General features: G+C 42.8%; 1 protein-coding gene across 1 annotated transcript in view; it reads left to right on the top strand.

Annotated features, from left to right (window-relative positions):
* Nucleotides 1–16,187, top strand: part of smad1 (SMAD family member 1) — a 72,225-nt gene that overhangs the window by 21,561 nt on the left and 34,477 nt on the right. The window contains exon 2 of the mRNA XM_055646319.1: nucleotides 5,388–6,012. Within this exon, the coding sequence (XP_055502294.1) occupies nucleotides 5,610–6,012 (403 nt within the window). The 5' untranslated portion in view covers nucleotides 5,388–5,609. The remainder of the gene's footprint in view (nucleotides 1–5,387; nucleotides 6,013–16,187) is intronic.

Below are 16,187 nucleotides of genomic sequence, written 5' to 3'. Positions count from 1 at the left end.
AGCCCAGCCCTGGCCTCCTTAGCTAGCCTCAAAAGAGGGAGCAAAAGGGTGTGCTATAAATTGGAGGAGGCATAGCTCAAACTCCGCTGTTGCATCAATCCCTCGTCAAGGGAGATGGCTAGTGCAATAGCACTGGGGTAGGAGTGTCAGCTCCCTTGGCATTCAGCCAGTGCCCCTTTTTTCCCTGGAGGTTTTGAACTCCATGACCTCCTCTGGCTTGGGGAGACAGACATACTTATTTTTGCTGTCTCCAACCTGTTCCAGTTTTGGAGGAAGTTGGCTCCTGTAGAACCTGTTAAATTGGTAAGATTTTTGTCTTACCTGTATGTAGAGGCTGCCTGCCGTTTTTCAGGCGGCATTGTAGCGGTTCCCGGGCGGCGATTCTCCTTGTCAGGAGTCTGCAGGGCTGCCGGTCGGGTTTTTAAACTTCCCGCCGGTCCGCTGCTGTTCACCAAACAGCTGTTCAGCGGACCGGCATCAGCGCAGCTCCCTGCAGCGGTCCGCAGCCTGTGCGGTCCCGTTAGCGCCTTTCCCCCTCCACTGTCGGCTCCTTCGCTGGAGTCGAACGGGGGCCGCTTCCTCTGCTGTTTTGCTCCCCCTGGAGCAAAAAACCACAAGGCCCGATTAAGGTAAGTACTTACCTCACGTCCTTGGATGCGGGAGCTGCCGACTCCCGCTGGCCGCGTTGCACAGCTGTGCGATAATGCCGCACATGCGCACTGGGCTGGGATCGGCATTTTGGGTGAATTTAAGAAATTAGAGACTCAAGGATAGAAACTTGCTGGGTTTGAACTTGTGCAACAAGGCTCTTCTGTTCCCTTGATTGTATGACTAGTTAAGATGGGAATGGAGCCAGGCAAATGCAGAAACTAGCTAAGTAACTGGTGTTGTAGGAGGATAAAATGAACACTCACCAAAAGATATCATCAAGGATGAAGATGGCAGTTTATGTCCTTGTTAGTCTTCAGTGTTTTTGAACGTGTTATCTCTGTACAAATCTTGTCCAACTGTGCCAGAAACATTAATTATGGGTGATACTTTGCAAGGAGTAAGCTCCAGGAGTGGGTGTCAAGGGTATTTTTCTTGAAGTGATGATGGCACTTTCTTGCTCTGCTTTTCTCTCTTCCCCTCGCACATTGATAATTGTTGCTGCTGCTATTTTTATAACTGAAATATGATTGGGAATATTGGGGGGGAAATAAAGAAATAATTTTAATTTGTAATTCTACCAAAGGTTCTTAGTGCAACTGGCAGTTTCTATTAAACACCTGTGAAAATCCATTGTTTTTGAGAAGGAGGAAATTATGTAAGAAGAATTCCACATGGAATGTTCCCTTGAGTATTATGCAACAATGGAAAAATGTTGTGGCACAGCCTATCATTTCAAGGATATCTTCCATAAATATTTCCTTTGTTCATAATGCAAGTATAAATCCCATTACACTATGGAAAGTTGTATACACAGATCATAATTTAATGTGTAGGAAAGAACTGCAGATGCTGGTTTAAATCGAAGGTAGACACAAAATGCTGGAGTAACTCAGCGGGACTGGCAGCATTTCTGGAGCAAAGGAATGGGTGACGTTTCAGTCGAGACCCTTCTTCAGACTCTTCTTCAGACATATTTTAATGTTTGCTAATTAGCTTTGGAACATGTTTGCCCTTCGTGTAACATTGCTCATTACATGCACCCTCCCTTTGTAAAGGTGATTGCCCAGTCTGTTTAGGTAATTGGATATCACAGTTTGTTTTAATTTTACTAGAAGGTAGAGCTTGGCCACTAACCTTAACTCTGTATGTTGTGGGTTTGTAAACTTTGGAATATTTGTAAAGGATGCTTCAGTATTATAAGAGTCATAGCCCAAACATCCAAAGCCCACTCCACTGAAAGTTAGGGGGTTAGCTTCTCAGAGATGAGATGGTCACTGCCTACTGAAATGCACACTTTGAGGACCACCTCAGTATCATTCTATCCTTTGACATGACTCTATATCCAACAGCAGCTTATTTAGTCTACCACCACTCCTGACTGTCAAAATGGCCATGTTCCGACTCCAACACAACCCTGAAAATGGAGGATAAACCTACTGGTAACCTGACAATGCCATGCCTGACTGTGGTAACCACAGAGAGAGGTCTCTTTGCTGTTAAGTATAGATAATCATCACCAGCATCCTTAATTGAATTGAATACATTTTATTAGCCAGGTATGTATACATACAAGGAATTTGCCTTGGTGCTTTGCTCGCAAGTAACAACACGATATACAGTAGACAATTAAAACATAATTTAAACATTTGAAGAATTAAATAAAATACCAGAGCACAAGGAGGCTACAGACTTTGGTCTGTTGAGTAACTGTCCTGCAGTGAGTGAAGGATTGCTTCCCAAATCATCATGGATTCCATCCACTTAAAGACAGTGACTTGTGTCCACTGTGCCAAACTTGAGCAGTATCAGCCACTATACATGGCTTTCTTTCAACTTTTATCAGCCAGCCAACACATCACTAAAACGTTTTTTTTTTAATGAAGATGTTGGACATCAACAAAAACAGAAAATGTTGAATACAGCAGATGCAGCCTGATCTGTTGAGTATTTCCTGCATTTTTTTTTGTCTGAGAATGTGGAATACCTTTCACAAATTTGGCTGCCCAAGGACCTAAGGCATGCTTCACAACAGCGCAGAGACCATGACACCAGTGTGTAGGAAGGAGCTGCAGATGCTGATTTAAATTGAAGCTAGACACAAAATGGGACAAAATGTAACTCAGTGGGACAGGCAGCATCTCTGGAGAGAGGGAATGAGTGACGTTTCGGGTCGAGACACTTCAGACTGATGTCAGGGCGGTGCATAGATAAGGAAGTGTAAGGTGTGAAAACAGGACAGGGAATTGAGATCAAGGAAACTGTCGAATAGATCATTGTTAGTTGGGTGAAGGTAACAACAAAGCAAATAGATAAAATGTAGTCGGCAGTAAGATTGGTGGGAGAACTGGGAAGGGGAGTGGTTGGAGAGAGGGAAAGCAAAGGCTACTTGAAGTTAGATAAGTCAATGTTCATACCGTTGGGGTGTAAGCTGACCAAGCGAAATGAGGTACTGTTCCTCCAATTTGCGCTGAGCCTCACTCTGACAATGGAGGGGGCCAGGACAGAAAGGTCAGTGTGGGAATGGGAGAGGCAGTTAAAGTGTTGAGCAACTGAGAGATCAGGTAGGTTTAGGCAGACTGAGCGGAGGTGTTCAGCGAAACGATCGCCGAGCCTGAACTTGATGTTGCCCATATACAGGAGTCCACACCTGGAGCAGCGGATACAGTAGATGAGGTTGGAGGAGGTGCAAGTGAACCTCTGCATCACCCAACCTCATCTGCTGTACCTTACTTCCTCATCTATGCACTGCCCACTCCCATGACACTAGTGGGTTTATAATCCCTGAAGATCCACAATAGCTGTGCAGACCAAATCATTGGATATTTTTATAGCGGAGATTGATAGGTTCTCGAATAGTAAGGGAGACAAAGGTTACAAGGAGAAGGCAGGTGAATGAGATTGAAAAATAAATCAGTCATGTTTGAATGGGGGAACAGACACGATGGGTAGAATGGCCTTCATCTGTTCCTATGTCTTAAGGTCTTGTGGACTGGTGGTCAAACAAGGCTGCCACGTTGCTCAACACTTTTCTCAATTTTTCTTGGTGCAATGTTGAAATTGCATCGGGGACCCTTGACTATCTTTGAGCGGACTTTACTGGCTTTACCTTGCACTAAACGTTATTAACTTATGTATCTGTACACTGAATGGCTCGATCGTAATCATGTATTGTCTTTCTGCTGGCTGGTTAGCATGCAACAAAAGCTTAGCACTGTTCCTTGGCACATGTGGCATTAAACTGAACTGAAATTTGCCTCCAACAAACATCTTGTGGGAGTGAGGCTAATATTAAGAATTTGAGAAGTCCAACATACTGCAGACTAATCCAAACTTCAGTAGTTGAACTGCTGTTAGTACTTGCTTTTGAATATATTCTCAGTGCTCAAGCTACCGTTTTCACTGAAACGTATAAGACAATGGCCCTTGCATTCTTGGGTTTTTTTGGGGGGGGGGGGGGGGGGGGGGGGGCTGTTAAAAGCCCCCAAGAGACTAATAGGTGAACTTCCATAGAAAAAAAAAGTAGTGCAGTTAGAAGTTTCTGTGCTCAGATCCATATATTTGCAAATAAATGAAAGATGGATCTCATAAAATCCCAACGAGCAACTGTATAGCAATGAAAGGGATAAACATTCTATTGGAAAACTATTTCCAGTTGGTTAAAAATGTAAGTGTTTATAAATCTTAGACCTGAAATATGAAAGCAAAAGGATATTGTAACGTTGTGGAACTGTGCTGAAAAAATATAAGCTTGCGGTATGGTGATGCCAAAATGTACAGATGTACATTTGCGAGGATATTCAACTTTTCAAAATTAATTCCAGTGTCGTACAATTTAAAGCAGTGTTGTGACCATAGAAAGAAGGCAACTGATTCATTCATCTTTCACAAAATACTAAAGGATGTGCACATGGGAATGATAGGTGTTGTGTGGATGGCCAATAACTATAACATCATAATTTAAGGACATTGCATTGGATTTGATGTCAAAGTTTTCAACTGCTGCAATATTTCCAGTATAGGCAGTTCTGAAGTTTGGACCTCATGCAATTGGTATTAATATTATCTTGACAATTAGTCCACTAAAAAATACTCATAGAGAGCTTTTTTTAAAAAAAAAAAAAATTTTTTTTTTTGATAAGTATTGGAACAGAATGAAAATGCATTAAATCATTGTGGATCAATATTTTATTCAGCCATGTGCAAAACGTTGTATTTCTTTGGTTGAAGGGCCCTCATCTCACAATTCTTAGCCTTGACTAATTGGAGAGAGCAAAAATACTTGTGAAATCTGTCCTTGCATTTCTGTGAAATTTTAACATTATCTGGAAGATTTGAAATTGTGGAATATCCTCTTGGGGTCAAAAATAATGAGAGGATAATATTCTGATACTCATTTTGGGTCCGAGTATATCTAAAATATTTTGCAACAGAATAGCCATGTTGATGTGAAAAAAAATGGGTTGGGCTAAACTAACTTTGTAATGGAACAATTATTTTTCATTATTAATGAAACAAGTACAGTTCATACAAAGCAAAATGCAGCTCAAATGTAATTAATGAATGTAGAATCCCATTTTTTTTTGCTCCAGTTCCATCCTCAGCAAAAATATATACATTATAAATGCCAGTCCCTATTATGGTGGAGGACATCACTTTAGAAATATGCTTGATGTTTTCAAGCTTAAATGTATAAAAATGATCACATTTTTAGTCTAACTTTGCTTTTGTTTTCATAGATCTGGAAGAAAATTATCTGAACACATTCCAAACCAATTTGTGATTCTCTTTACCTGTGGATTTTATAAACTTGACTGCAGAGTCAATTCTGCTGAAGTACAAACAGAATTTCATATCTCAAGACTGCTTTGACGCTTAAACAGTATTCCTTTTTAGAACCACTTCTTCAGAACTACTTTTAATCTCTTGAAACCTGCAATTGGTTTCAAAAACGTTTTAAAATGACGACAATGGCAAGCTTGTTCTCATTCACCAGCCCAGCTGTGAAACGACTACTGGGCTGGAAGCAAGGAGACGAGGAGGAAAAGTGGGCTGAGAAAGCAGTTGATGCATTAGTGAAAAAGCTCAAGAAGAAAAAAGGAGCCATGGAAGAATTGGAGAAGGCATTAAGCAGTCCGGGTCAACCTAGTAATTGTGTCACTATTCCTCGGTCTCTCGATGGTCGTCTTCAGGTATCGCATCGAAAGGGCCTACCACATGTTATTTATTGTCGTGTATGGCGATGGCCGGATCTTCAAAGTCATCATGAACTGAAGGCACTGGAGTGTTGTGAATTTCCATTTGGCTCAAAGCAGAAAGAAGTCTGCATTAATCCATATCACTATAAACGAGTGGAAAGTCCTGGTAGGTGGCTTAGAAAATATATACTTTGACAGTGTTAAAGTCTTGAAAGTTTGTGATAAAGATGAAATATGCACTGCCAGATTGTTTTTCCTAGCTTTAGCAGTTTTTAACAAGACTTTTAATTGTCATATTGTATGGTTTATGAACAGATGTCAAGCAGTGTATTAATATCTTCACTGCAATTATCGCTGTGGCTCCAAAAGACAACTCAACAGCCATTTTGTCAAGGTTCATTAGGGAATGCTGTCTTTGCAATATCCAGATCCTTTTATTGAATAAAAATAGCACAATGATAATGCGCAGACAAAACTGCCACAAGTATTAAAATGGACCTTTTGCATGGCAGTGCCTAATATACACATTATTTTAATGGTGTCTCCTTTGTACATTATGAGGGGGAGTTTCTAAATTTTGGTGCAAATTCTCTGGAAGCCATGGACTGAAAGCAGAAGTGACTTCTACAGCATCTTTTCACCAAGGTTGAGAAGAATATGCAGGAGAGCATCCATATGCTGCTTAGATGTCAGTTTTGTAAAACAAGCCACAATGCTGCTTCCAATTACAAATTAGTCCTTTTAATATTTGGGGTCCTTTCAATTCTTGGAAATGTGCATGAATCGCTAAGACAGCCTTATTATGGTTGGAATATACTTAATTTTATAGTTTGCCATAAAAAAAAGAATAGCTTCCATAAGAAGGTAGTGCCCCCAGTGAGCTAAGTTGGTGTAGTTATTTATAATGAGATGTACCAGTTCTGATGATACAATATTTTAACCAGACCTTACTGGAAAAATAATTTCACTGACTGGGTAGCAGGCAACAAAAGCTTTTCACTACCTCGGTACATGCGAACAATAAACTAAACTAAAATATAGATGTACTTTAGCTATGAGCAGCTTTCTACACCTGATTAACAGTTCTTGGGTTTAGTTTAATCTAGATTGGATTTATAATTGAACATTTTCTCGTGTCTATTCAATGAGTGAGCGTTCAATAGAAAATTGGCTTAATTGAAGCAAGTGCAAGGTGATAGTGCAAGGTTGCTTTTTGTACTGGAAGCGTGTGACAAATGGCGTACCTCAGGGTTTGGTGCTGGGCCCATTGCCGTTTGTCATGTATATTGATGATTTGTTTGTAAACATACAAGGCATGGTTATCAAGTTTTCAGATGATACAAAAGTGGGTGGTATTGTACAGTGAAAGTTGTCAAAAAAAAGTTGGTAAGCTGGACGACAGGGCGCAGAGAAGATTTGAGAGGATGTTGCCAGGACTTGAGAGCTCAAGCTATAGAGAGAGATTGAGCAGGCTCGTACTTTATTCCTTGGAGCGCTGAGTGGTGATCTTATAGAGGTGTATAAGATCATGTGAGGAACAGTCTTTTGCCCAGAGTAGGAGAATCAAGAGCAAGAGGCCTTGGGTTTAAGTGTGTGGGGGGGGGGGGTGGAGGAGGAGCATTTAATAGGAACCTGAGAGGTAACATTCTTACAGAGTGGTGGATATATGGAACAAGCTGCCGGTTGAGGTAAGTAATATCATAACGTTTAAGAGACATTTGGACAGTACATGGATGGGATGGGTTTGGAGGGCTATAGGCGTGGGCCAGTTGGGCCGATGAGCCTGTTTCCACGCCATAGGCATCTATTTGAGAGTCTTCAATCTGTTCTATATCTTATTTTCAGTAACCAGTAATACACAATTTAAAAACAATAGAAATAATGCTTGGGAGCAGCCTTATTAAAAAGGATCATCAAATTCTGAGAATGGTATTGGTTGGTTGAATTTAACTAGTTATGGTGAGTTGGTGGTGGTTAACATCAAATGTTTTCTAGATTTAAGTCATGGATTTCTCCTACTTGGCCTTATGCGCTGCCAAAGTGAGTGCAAGACTAAGCAACAATATGTCAAGTGCAGGGAGGAGGCTACATGGGGAAAACTAAAGTGTAATGGGGAAAATAAATCCAAGTTAAATTGCAGTAAAATATAATGCAAGGAGGCTGCACAGTGCCATTAGACTTGTAGGACTACGTATCTGATGTAACAAGTGATTGCAGGTTGTAGATGTTATTCACAACATTGGCCAGCCATCTCACATCAAACTGGTAACAGATTTCAGCAGAAGCCATGAAATTCAATCACTTAATCCAACTATAAAATGAAAAGGGCAGAAAGACTCAAAGCATTTTGTCAGTTGCAGAATATTTTTGACAGCAGTTGACCCTGAGGTACTTTAGGAAAATTACCCCTATTCCAAGCACTAACAAACCTCAAATCTTTCCAACCCTAGCACAATAAAATCCAAACAGCCTAAGTAATACTATGTCATTTTATGAAATGTGTTGAAAAGTTGGATGATTCGCGGACGTTTTCCCACAGAGTGCACGACATGCCCTTTGTTACCAATGTCATGTGAACTATTTTGTGTGACAGTCAAAACCGTGCCCTTGTGTAAAATCTGGAACCTTGTAAGGTGGTCCCCTGAATGCAATATCTATTAAGCTTTCATTGAAGCTACCGCCAGCATCTCTGGCAAAGGACTCTGGTTCAACTTTCACATATTTGACCATGTGGACTGGTTATAAGGTTGTCAACCCTTGTTATTCCCCCACACTAACATGCTGCATGTGATTACCAGCGAGCCTTCAGGTACAAGCTAGTGCTTGCCATTAATCTTTTAAATGATGAATTCTGGAAGATCACTTCTGCTATGAAGCAAGGATGCAACCAGTCCTTTCTTCTTGCCTATGCACAGAAATCGTCCTGTAAAGATACTTGAAACCCACCTTCAAATTACGTACTGTTTCTTTGAGGTGTCTGTGACAGTGCTTTTGAAAGCAGTTCTAGATCTTGACCACATGCATGCAAACATGTACGTGTCTCCATATAGCATTATTGCCTCCTGTCTCAGCTCATTTAAACTATGGCATTGTTGAGTTAACTGACTTTGGCTGTCATTCGATTATCTCCAATATGCATGGTAACCTGCATTGGCTCAAATTTAAAATGATCTCCAGCACCTCCAACTCTGGAACCTACCCCCAATTGTGTAAATCTGTCAAGATACAAGGACTTCCCAGTTTCTTTGTTGATGATTTTAATCATTCCCCTGCTACCAGCTATGAATTGTGAGATTTGCGTTCCAGGATTAGCATTTCTGTCTGTATGCCATCTTCCTTCTCTGACATGCTGCTTTAAGTATACTTTAACCAATATCTGCTTTCTTCAATATTTTTTTCATGAGAAATTTAATTTTGATAATGTGTCTGTAAAGTAGCTTGAGACATTTGCTATTTTGACAACAAAACAAAATTAATGTTAAGGGTTGCTCGCAGTCCAGAGGGAAGTATACTACAGTTTATTCTCAAAATTGGTATCTTATTTTTGGTAGGAGTGGTATCATTTTGATGTTCACAGATTGCACAATACTGATACACAATACAGGTGCACAACCTTTTATCCGAAGATCCAAATAACGAAAACCTCCGAATAGCGACATTTTTTCGGTCCTTGAAGAAAGGTCCTTGAAAACGACAGCGGAACCTCCGGTTGGTCCTCGAAGAAAGGGGAACTAAATCCCCATTCATAAAAGAGAAGGTGAGGGTATATTCCCACGGTAGACACGATACACAGTGTATCGTGAGTCTTGCGTGGGAATGTTTTAACTCGACGTGCAGGCAGCAGTAGATTGTCGCTCCCTTCAGTTTCACCCCACCTACACCCCTCTGCTTCCCGGCCATGTGTGTGACCCCTTCCCTCCCCTGTCCAGCTCCCCGCTCATTGCACCGGCGCGGGGGCTTTGTACTGTCTTCACGTCGCGATGCTAGTAGCAGCACAGTGCCAGTCACCAGAGACGTCAGGACCAACGGAACACCGACCCTCAGGCCCACTGCAAGCACGGAGATCCCAGATCAGCAACTCCAGCCCAGCCCGTTCCAACTCCAGAGGAACACGCTCCCCGTATGGGCAGAAGCTGATGGTGTGCAAGGGGTACGTCTTGTTCTTGGGGTCGCGCAGCTCGGGCTGTGGGCGAACTGCCACTTGTCGCCATAGCGGCCCATCGGGAAGCGGATTCCTCTGGAGTTGGAGGGGGAGGGGGGTATTGTGCTGTTTGATCGCCCCCTGCTATCCCAGGGACAGGGAGACAGGACGTTCACCGAGGGCGGCCCGCAGAGGTGACAGCGGAACCTCCGGTCGGTCCTCGAAGAAAGGGGAACTAAATCCCCATCCATAAAAGAGAAGGTGAGGGTATATTGCGCGGGAGGGTTAATAATTGACAATATGCTGCTACCTGCCCGCTGAGTTAAAAAGTTCCCACGGTAGACACGATACACAGTGTATCGTGAGTCTTGCGTGGGAACTTTTTAACTCGGCGTGCAGGCAGCAGCAGATTGTCGCTCCCTTCAGTTTCACCCCACCTACACCCCTCTGCTCCCCGGCCATGTGTGTGACCCCATCCCTCCCCAGCTTCCCCGCTCATTGCACCGGCGCGGGGGCTTTGTACTGTCTTCACGTCGGCGATGGCTGGCAGCAGGCCAGTGCAGTCACCGGAGACGTCAGGACCAATTGGACGTCGACCACCAGGCCCACCGCAAGCACGGAGAACCCAGAGACCCACAGCCAACAGCAGCCCAGCCCCGCTCCAACTACAGAGGAACCTGGGTTGCGGATGACGGGGCACAGCTCGGGGCGTCGTAGGGGCCCATCGGGGAGCGGGTTCCTGTTGGTCCTGACGTCTCCGGCCACCTGCTATCCTCCGGGAACTGTACTGCCCTTGCAGGAGAGTGCATCTGCCATACATCTGCCCTCCCACTTAACCTGTCCAAGTCCCCCTGCATCCTCATAGCATCCTCTTCACAGTTCACACTGCCTTGTGTCATCTGCAAATTTGCTAATGTTACTTTGAATCCCTTCATCTAAATCATTGATGTATACTGTGAATAGCTGCGGTCCCAGCACCGAGCTTTGCGGTACCCTACTAGTCGCTGCCTGCCATTCTGAAAGGGACCCATTAATCCCTACTCTTTGTTTCCTGTCTGCCAACCAATTTTCTATCCATGTCAGTACCCTACCCCCAATACCATGTGCTCTAATTTTTCCCATTAATCTCCTATGCGGGACCTTATCAAATGCTTTCTGAAAGACCAGGTACACTACATCCACTGGCTCTCCCTTGTCCATTTTCCTAGTTACCTCCTCAAAGAATTCCAGAAGATTATTCAAGCATGATTTCCCCTTCGGAAATCCATGCTGACTTGGACCGATCCTGTTACTGGTATCCAAATGAGCCACTATTTCATCTTTTATAATTGCCTCCAGCATCTTCCCCCACCACCGATGTCGGGCTAACTGTAACTAACTATAATTCCCTGATCATCCAAAATCAGTACCCCGTTCCGGCTTTTTCCCCGTATCACTTGATTCCATTAGCCCTAAGAGCTAAATCTAACTCTCTTGAACACATCCAGTGAATCTGCCTCCCCTGTCTTCTGTGGCAGAGAATTCCACAGATTCACAACTCTGTGTGAAAAAAGTTTTCCTCATCTCAGTCCTAAATGGCTTACCCCTTATTCTTAAACTGTGACCCCCTGATTCTGGATTTCCCCAACACAGGGAACATTTTTCCTGCATCTTCCCTGTCCAGTCCTCTAAGAATTTTGTATGTTTCTATAAGATTCCTTTTCATCCTTCTAAATTCCAGCAAATACAAGCCCAGTTGGCCCATTCTTTCATCATATGTCAGTCCCACCATCCCGGGAATTAACCTGGTGAACCTCGACTGCACACCCTCAATAGCAATAATGTCCTTTCTCAAATTAGGAGACCCAATTGCACACAATACTCCAGGTGCAGTCTCCTAAACTCAAATCCCCTTAGAATTTATTCACTGCATGCGAACTAAGACTTTTGCCTCCATCGCAGTGAGGAGGTGCTAGGTGGACTCACTGTGGTGGATGTTAATGTGTTTATTGTTTTTTTATTGTATTGTATGTATGTATGACTGCAGGCACGAAATTTCGTTCAGACTTCGGTCTGAATGACAATAAAGGAAACCCTGTAACTTTCAGTGTAGGAAAGAACTGCAGATGTTGGTTTAGATCCAAGGTAGACACAAAATGCTGGAGTAACTCAGTGGGACAGGCATCTCTGGAGAGATGGAATGGGTGACATTTTGGGTCGAGATCCTTCGGACCCGAAAGGTCACCCATTCCTTGTCTCCAGAGATGCTACCTGTCCCGCTGAGTTACTCCAGCATTTTGTGCTTACTTTCAGTGGCTGATGTACAAGCACACCCAGGTCTCGTTGCACCTCCCTTTCTCCTAATCTGACACCATTCAGATACTCTGCCTTCCTGTTCTTGCCACCGAAGGGAATAACCTCGCATTTATCCACATTATACGGCATCTGCCATGCTCCTGCTCACCCAACCGATCCAAGTCACCCTGCAGCCTCATAGCATCCTCCTCGCAGCTCACACCCCACCAGCTTTGTGTCATCTGCAAACTTAAAGATGTTACATTTAATTCCCTCGTCTAAATCATCAATGTATATTGTAAACAACTGGGGTCCCAGTACCGAGCCTTGCAGCACACCATTAGTCTGCCAACCTGTTCTCTATCCATGTTAATACCCAACCCCCAATGCCATGTGCTTTAATTTTGCACATCAATCTCTTGTGTGGGACCTTGTCAAAGGCTTTTTGAAAGTCCAGATACACCACATCCACTGGCTTTCCCTTTTCCATTCTACTTGTTACATCCTCAAAAAATTCCAAAAGATTAATCAAGCATGATTTCCCCATCATAAATCCATGCTAACTTTGACCGATCCCGTCACTGCTTTCCAAATGCGCTGTTATAACATCTTTAATAGTTGACTGCAGCATATTCCCTACTGCCAATGCAAGGCTAATTGGTTTATAATTCCCTGTTTTCTCTCCCTCCTTTCTTAAAAAGTAGAGTTACATTGGGTACCCTCCAGTCCATAGGAACTGATCAAGAGTCGAGAGAACATTGGAAAATGATCACCAATGCATCTACGATTTCTTGGGCCACCTCCTTGAGAACTCTGGGATGCAGACCATCTGGCCCTGGGGATTTATCCGCCTTCAGTCCCAACAGTTTACCTAACACCATTTTCTGACTAATGTGGATTCCCTTCAGTTCCTCCCTCCCACTAGATCCTCGGTCTCCTAGTATTTCCGGGAGATTGTTTGCGTCTTTCTTAGTGAAGACAGAACCAAAGTACTTGTTTAACTGTTCTGCCATTCACCTGTGTCTGACTGTAAGGGACCTACATTCGTCTTCACTAATCTTTTCCTTTTTACATACCTATAGAAATCTTTACAGTCAGTTTATATTTCCCGCCATCTTTCTTTCGTGCTCTTTATCTCTCTCCCCCCCCCCCCCCCCCCCCCCCCCCCCCTCCTCTGAGTGAACTATAAACTTGGACTCCAAGATCTGTCTACACATCAATGTTGTTAAGGGCTTGCCATTAACTATAAGCTCTCTCCTTACATTCGTACTCCCAAACTGCAGCACCTCACACTTGCTTGGATTAAACTCCATCTGTCATTTCTGCAGCTGGTCTATACCCTGCTGTATCTTCTGACAGTGTTCCTCACTGTCTGCAACTTCAATTTTGGTGTGGTCAGCAAACTTGCTTACCAACCCATCTATATTTATGTCTACCTTCCATGAAAATCTGTCTTCTACAAATAAGCCACTTCAATCTCGTTTGTTTAATCAAATTCCTATCTTGTTTTCAAATATCGTGGCACTTCCCTCCTTCCTTATCTCTAATTTCATCTGGCCTTGCCATCAGATCTGTATTCTAATTCTGGCATCTTGATCTCCATGGCCTCTGTCACAAATCATGTCCTTGGCGCTCAGTCCATTGTCATGGAATTCCTTCCTCAGACCAGTTCACCTCTAAGGTGCCTTCACCTCACAAAGGACGACAATGCTGAATTCCTTGAAAAAGGTCTGTATTGTGATTTTCTGTAGCGTTCTGTAACCGAGAAGCAGGTTGAAGAAAAACACATTTTTGTAACTTAATTCCTTGAGTGAATTTTATTCCCGACCTCATATTTCTGGGTGGTGATTTGTGAATTATATAAATGTGAATTTATGTTGAACAAATAGCTAACTTGGGGTCGCCTGCACTATTTAAAACTTCCTCCTTTTGTGCTTTTAGATATTTGCCTTGTATCATCTTGGGGCTTGGTATCAAATTTTGTATCTGTTTCTACTGCTTTGTTATTACCAGCAGTGTGCAAATTCATGTTGATATTAAAATGTCATGAAAATCAGTTTACTTGGGATTGTGATGAATTTACAGTTGTAGTCTAGTCTTCAATTGCTCAGTTTTTCCTTTCTTAATTTTTTTTAAATTCATGTAGAATAAAGATCTTGCTGGTGTTATTCATGTCTTCCCATTCATTTTCCTATTTCTAGTCTTATGCATTTTCTAGCTTTATGGTAACGTAATTTAAGAATTAACATTCTGAATTGGAGTTGCTGATAAACTTAGAATCTATTTGTGATACAGCTGTACCTCATAGTGCCAGAGACCCAGGCTCGATTCTGACCTCTGGTACCGTCTGTGTGTAGTTTGCACATTCTCCCTGTGCTCCCTGTCCAGCTTTTCTCCAGGTGTTTGTTTTCACAAGACAAAGACAAATAAATAGACAATAGTTGTGCAAAGTAAAAAATAACCTGTCCAAATCTATATAGTTTGCAGCCTATTTGGAGGTTGTAGTGTTTAATAGCCTGATGGCTGTAGGGAAGAAGTTGCATCCTGAACTTGGGCATTGGTTTTCAGACTCCTCTACCTCCTTCCCAGTGGCAGGAGTGAAATGAGAGTATGACCAGGGTGGTGTGGGTCTCTACTGATGCTTGCTGCCTTTTTGAGGCAATGACTCTTGTAGATCCCTTTGATGGTGTGCATATCAGTACTCCTGATGGACTGGGCAGTGTTCACTACTTTTTTGCAATCTTTGTGGTACCTGGGCGTTCGAGTTGCTGAACCAAGCCGCTATGCGAACAGTCAATATGCTCTACTGTACACCTGTAAAAGTTCAGAGAGTATTCGTTGACATACCAAATCTCCGCAATCGTCTAAGTAGTGGTGTTGATTGACTTTCTTTATGATTGCTTCAATGTGCTGTGTCTAGAACAGATTTTCAGAGATGCATGCCCCGGAATTTAAAATATTTGACTCTCCACCTCTGTCCCATCGGTGAAGACTGGTTTGTGGATGCTCATTCCTCTTCCAAAGTCCACAATCAATTCAATGTTGTTCTGGCACCATTTGATCAGTCGATTATCTCCATCCAATACTCCGATTCATTGTCATCTGTAATTTGTCCAAGAATGGATGGTGTCATCGGGGGAAATTGAAGATGGAGTCCGAACGGTGTTCGGCTACACAGTCGTGAGTATAGTCTGCAGAGCAGGTGGCTGAGCATGCAGCCTTGAGGTGCTCCTGTGCTGATATTTATCGAGGGGAAAGTGTTGCTGCCATTTCGGACAGATTATGGTTTGTTGAGGATCCAGTTGACGAGGGAAGCGCAGAGACCCAGTTCCGTATGCTTGGCAATCAGCTTGGAGGGGCTAATGGTGTTAAACGCCGAGCTGTAGTCTGAACAACAGCCTGACATATGTGTTTTTGTCCAAGTTGTCCAGTGGAGATCTAGTCCATAGAAGAATATGGACCTCCTAGTTGATCCAATGTTTTTAGTTGGGGAAGACTCTGGTTTTTGTGGGAACACACTCCTCCACCCATTTTCTTATGAAGTTGGTTACAACTGTGATGACTTCTTTGAGGTCTGTTGCCGAATCCTTGAACATTGCAGTCTACTGACTCCCAAGCAGTCCCAGAGTCATTGCTCTGCCTCCCTTGTGTTACCACTTTCCGAGAGTGATAACTTGGACCCCAAGATCCCTCTGTACATTTAACTATTAAATAATGTCAAATGTGCAACCTCTGTCAAATATTTTTTATTCCAGTAAATGCCAAAAGAAGGATCACCTGCAAGATTATTTTCTCCATGCCAAAGTAGTTCATGACCATCTATGGCTAATATTAGAAACATCCATTTAGTGTCTTCGAAATCCTACTACTAGAAGCTCCCTTGGGTTAGCGCTACCCATATTAAGTGCCTTTTAGCTTTGGTCTAC

This window comes from Leucoraja erinacea, chromosome 1 (assembly GCF_028641065.1).
Source record: "Leucoraja erinacea ecotype New England chromosome 1, Leri_hhj_1, whole genome shotgun sequence".
Classification (NCBI taxonomy): domain Eukaryota; kingdom Metazoa; phylum Chordata; class Chondrichthyes; order Rajiformes; family Rajidae; genus Leucoraja; species Leucoraja erinaceus.
This window is presented reverse-complemented; position numbering and strand designations above follow the sequence as displayed.